The 4,613-nt window shown below is 50.1% G+C and overlaps 1 protein-coding gene across 1 annotated transcript; it reads right to left on the reverse strand.

Moving 5' to 3' along the window:
- Positions 1 to 1,053: 1,053 nt before the first annotated feature.
- On the reverse strand, positions 1,054 to 2,940 carry ISF_10043 (Protein kinase-like domain protein; the record flags this gene model as incomplete). The annotated part of the gene is made up of 3 exons (XM_018853640.1): positions 1,054 to 2,211; positions 2,603 to 2,676; positions 2,736 to 2,940. The coding sequence occupies 3 exons, from the start codon at positions 2,938 to 2,940 to the stop codon at positions 1,054 to 1,056; spliced, it is 1,437 nt and encodes a 478-aa protein (XP_018699170.1).
- Positions 2,941 to 4,613: the final 1,673 nt, after the last annotated feature.

The following is a 4,613-nucleotide window of genomic DNA, read 5'->3' on the forward strand; positions in this document are numbered from 1 at the left end:
ACAGTGTGTAGATAAATAGCAATTGTATGAAACCTCTGTTTAGTCTATTTTGCACTAGTGTTGCTCAAATCGCTGCAAATCGTACTTGATCAAGGATCTGCCACAATTTATGCATACCTGCGGTGGACTCATAGTCTAGACTGTCAGTATCAGCTTGGTCTGGCCAGCTAATAGCGGACACACTGATAGTGTAGTCTGCGCTCGATGAGCTGGACTGATGGTCTGGTGTAGTGAGGTCAGACGGACTGTCAGTCTGGTGTCGTCAAATCGAATGGACTATCAGTCCAGTTCAACTTCGACAGACGGACTAAATCGCTAGTCTGAGATGCTTGGACGGACTACTTGAAGTACTGGGAGCCTTGATCTAGCCCAGCTTGCTGTGAACGTGCCTCTAGCTCAAGGGCAGCACCATAGTAGCGAGAGGCCGAGTCTACAGCTTTCCAATCCCAGATAACATTTTTCAGTCCATTGAATGTAAACTTCGTTGATTCAAAGAGTGCATCGCGTAAGAAAAGACGGCCCCAGTTGAACAGATTGCCGGAGAGCCAAGCAAGGCCCGAAAGATGTCAAAATCTAGACCATAAAGGGTTTCGCCTTTATTTACATATTCGCGTTGAAAAATCTGGGATCTTTTCGCCACGCGATGGCAATTGAGGCTGTCTTTTAACGAAGTGGCATCGTCGTCACGATCATATTCTTCTGATGATTCTCCCAGGACGCCGCCAGTCGACTTCCACGCCAGAGTAGGAAGTCTATGACCGCAATCCACCCGTTGAACTCCCATAGCATGGAGGCGTTGGCATCCGTCGTATTCGAAATGAAATATGGCACGTGGCAACCTTTAAACCTTACTGCATCGGGGTTTGCGCCGACGAAGTCCAAGATATTCGATACTCCTCGCGAACCCCAATACTAGTCTGAAGAGAACTTTCAAGAGCATGTTTTACTCGGTGTTAAATTGCGTCAAATGCTTTTCTAAGCTTTTCTAGTTTCTATTAGAATATAGTAGACTTTCTTAAGAACCCTGTAACTCTTTCCCTCTAGTTTCCTCCATTAGACGCCGTCGCCGGATTCCCATGCTTCTATTTCCAGCTTTAGCTCGGCCGAATAGTCTCCAAATTCTGCGAAGACACGCTGCATGGTATCATTGTGCCTGCGTGGCCACCGAAACCGTTCAAACATAGACTTTGTGCAGTCCCAGTACTCCGGGTAGTAGCCAGCTGCCTCCCAGTCCACAATTCCGGACACCTCCCAGCGCAGCGTACCCGTTGCATCCTTAACTTGGTTGACAATGATATTACGGGGATTGAGATCAGCGTGTGTAAAGACAATTTTATGCCCTCGTCGGCTTGGCTCGTCGGGGAAGCGTAGCTCCTGACTAAACGCGGCTTCGTCTTTGAATGGGCCAATCGGGGCAAAATCACGGATCCGGGGGTCTCGGCAAGCCTCTCCTCGGGTATCGCAAATCACGAAATCAGGGTTGACGGTCTGGGGAATCTCCCGTATCTGGCTGACGTAGGCTTGGATTTGTAGCTGAATTCGCTGGTAGTCAGCATCTGAGATTGCATCCATGCAAAGCGATAATGCGGCACCCGGCAACTCAGAAGTAAGCATGTACGATCTGTGATAGCCCTGGGGAAGAAGTTCGCGGTTGCCTTGAACCCACTTGGATGCGAAGTCCAACCCACGTGGCACGGGTACGCCTGTATTTTTGCCAACAACACCAAGAGCGTTGAATTCGTTTCGAACGCATTCAATATTGGCACTGTATTTCAAGAATAATCCAAATGGAAGCTTGGCAACAATGCCGGAAGCACCAGTAGCTCCGTACCAGTAGTCTCCAAAACGCATTAACTTCTCGTAGGCGGAGAAACGCAGCGCTTGTGGAATTAGCCGCCAAATAAAGAAAATAGGGCGCGAGAAGAGCCATGCCAAGCTGAACGGCCTGCGACGTGATATCACGCGCACCAGTGGAGCTGTAGTTGCGGCAGGCGCTGTTGCGAGCAGGTCATCATTGCGCTTGTGCAATTCAGGGGCCATGGTTTGGATGAGGTTGACAAGCTGTACACTTTTGCAGAGCCTGGCGTGAGTACCAACGAATCGGGGGTCAACCTTGTCGATGCCTGCACGCGAGTGGTCGCCGAGTAGTGCCATGCTACCTTTCAGTTGGATCGGGTCGTGCAAGGTAATGGACACTGGATGAACTCTATACTATAATTTTAGATCAGGCGTCAGTACAAGCACAGGAGAAAAGAGGGACTCGGCGGGTACCTCGACCATGGATGGCTGTACTCTGTCGAGTCTGATTTGTCCACACTTTAAAGCCCTGGCCACGCTTTGTCTGACAAGCCAGTGACTCGACTGTGCCGATATAAAATCAGGCATATCAATAGTTCTCAGCCACCAATCGAGGTATGGCCCACCGAAAAAGGCAGAAAGTAGTGGTACCGAGCGATCCTTGTAAAAATCAGCGTTTTGAACCGGGGACCTGGGTGTTCGAGGGACTTGCCTGGTTCTTGAGCCAATCTGCGGGGAGAGGTAGGATGGGCGCGACGATGAGAGGGTCCCGGAGAGTGCCTCGCATGCCAGAGACACAACATACGTTTCCATCGCGCTCCATAATTTCGCGAACTGTGGTTTTGTCTGGTGCTTCCAGTTCAACTCCGTTACTAGAGACTAGACACGTTCACAGTAAATTTTGCAATCAACATGAACTGGGAAACGGACTGGCTTACCAGCTTCGACAACGTAGATCCAATCAGATACCAGACGATGCGCTTCTTCTCGCGATCCAATTCTAGACCGAACATGCTCGGCGGCTAGGTCCCAATCGACGGCATCGAGAATGAAGGCGCGAAGGAGAGCAGTAGCAGGATGGGGTAGCTCGAGCGCTTCAACCAACGACACGGTGCCATCGACGCTTAGTCTCGGCGGGTCCATTGGAAAGCGTTTGTAACACGTTTCAAAGTGACCGAGGTAGCTGCAGGTGACTGAAGACGTGTTGAAGAAGATGAAGAAAAAGGATACGGAAGTAGGGGGGAGTTATGAAGAGGGGGAGGCCAGGCGCAGGGGTTTGCTGGTGCGCGTGCCTTTGTAACTAGGTAGCTTCTATATGGCGGGCGGCTAGAATCGCCCCACTCGGTGCGGACCGCAGAGCACTACCAACACGGTCAACAGGTCAAACATGTGCATTTAATGCGGATATCTGGTAGTAAGCCGCATGTTCGGCAACTAGGATGCTAAACAGAGTATCAGGACTGTGGCTGATTGCTTGCCTTCTGGTTGGCTCGGCTCCTTCGCCAAACTGTCCGCCTTGCCGCCCGCAATTGAAACGAAGCCTGGCCGCGGCCAGTACCTTCTTTGATGCATGCGACGAGGGTTAGGCTGTTGCCTACATGGGCAACTCGAGAGAAAAATAGTCCACCGATATTGATGATTCGATTGGATTAAGTTGATTTCACCGCCGATGTTGGGTCACGCCTAGTGTCTCCCAAGTAAAAATGCTCCCTCATGCTGTCTTAAAGGTGAGGGTATGTAGCCTGTCCTAGTTACTGGGCCAAAGTGGCCTCGACCTTCTGGAGACAGTAATCTGGCCTTGCATATCTCTGAAAAACTGAAGATGATACCAATCGTATAGATTGGAAAAAATGACTGGCTAGGAGGCGCAGACTTGAGCAAGCTAACTAACACCACAATGAGGCTATCTCCGCCATCCGAGTCTTGCTTCAAGGACTAAAATAGATCATTCGAAGTATAAAACAAACCTATTCCTCCCTCATGGATTCCATAAAACTTCATCATCAATCTTATCAATATTACAAACTCCTCCTCTGAACTATTTCTGTCTCCATCAGCTATCTGAACCTCTCTCTATTTACAATGTCACGCCTGGAACGCACAAAGTCGAAGACGCGCCCTTACACTGTCTACGTCACTCTACAGTATCTACGTACAATTGGAGAACAGAACAAATATGTAAGAAAACAAGACGGTATGGTTTATCACAGGCAGCTATTCTAACATGGTCGATAGCACTGGGGCCTCTACGTTACCGAAGACAATGTCCCTGAGGGTACTCTGTTCCACGCGACTGACCAAGGCCGCCGCGCCTTGGACCTCTACATGGAAGACCGCATCGTTTCTGATCCCATGAGATCGAAGAGCATGTCAGCTTGTCTCATTCTTTGCAATGCGCCGTCAATCAACACCATCAAGTCAATTGCTGCGCAAGTACCTCTCATGAATCCCCGGCACATTCCTCGTGGTGAGGTGCAATGGACATGCCGTGTGTGGGTAAAGGAGGTTTTGCGTGGTCTGCAAAGACACCAGGTTATTGAACTCCCTGAAACGATCCGTAGGTTTCTTTTTGGAGAGAACCTCGTATCCACTCGTTAACGATCTGTCAGAGAACATCGAGAACCACGCAGTCCGTGCTGCGGATACCCTACGAGACTTGGGAGCCACACGACTCATCAACGAGCTTGGTTGGATCCTTCCACAGACGCATGCAGTGGGCAACAAGACGCCTGTGAGATACTATGGGCCGTCCCCGATGGATACTGAAGCTGAGTACCGCGGTGACCGTCGTCACGGACATGGTGACCGTTACTACG

Source organism: Cordyceps fumosorosea, assembly GCF_001636725.1.
Source record: "Cordyceps fumosorosea ARSEF 2679 chromosome Unknown scaffold_186, whole genome shotgun sequence".
In the NCBI taxonomy this organism is placed as follows: Eukaryota; Fungi; Ascomycota; class Sordariomycetes; order Hypocreales; family Cordycipitaceae; genus Cordyceps; species Cordyceps fumosorosea.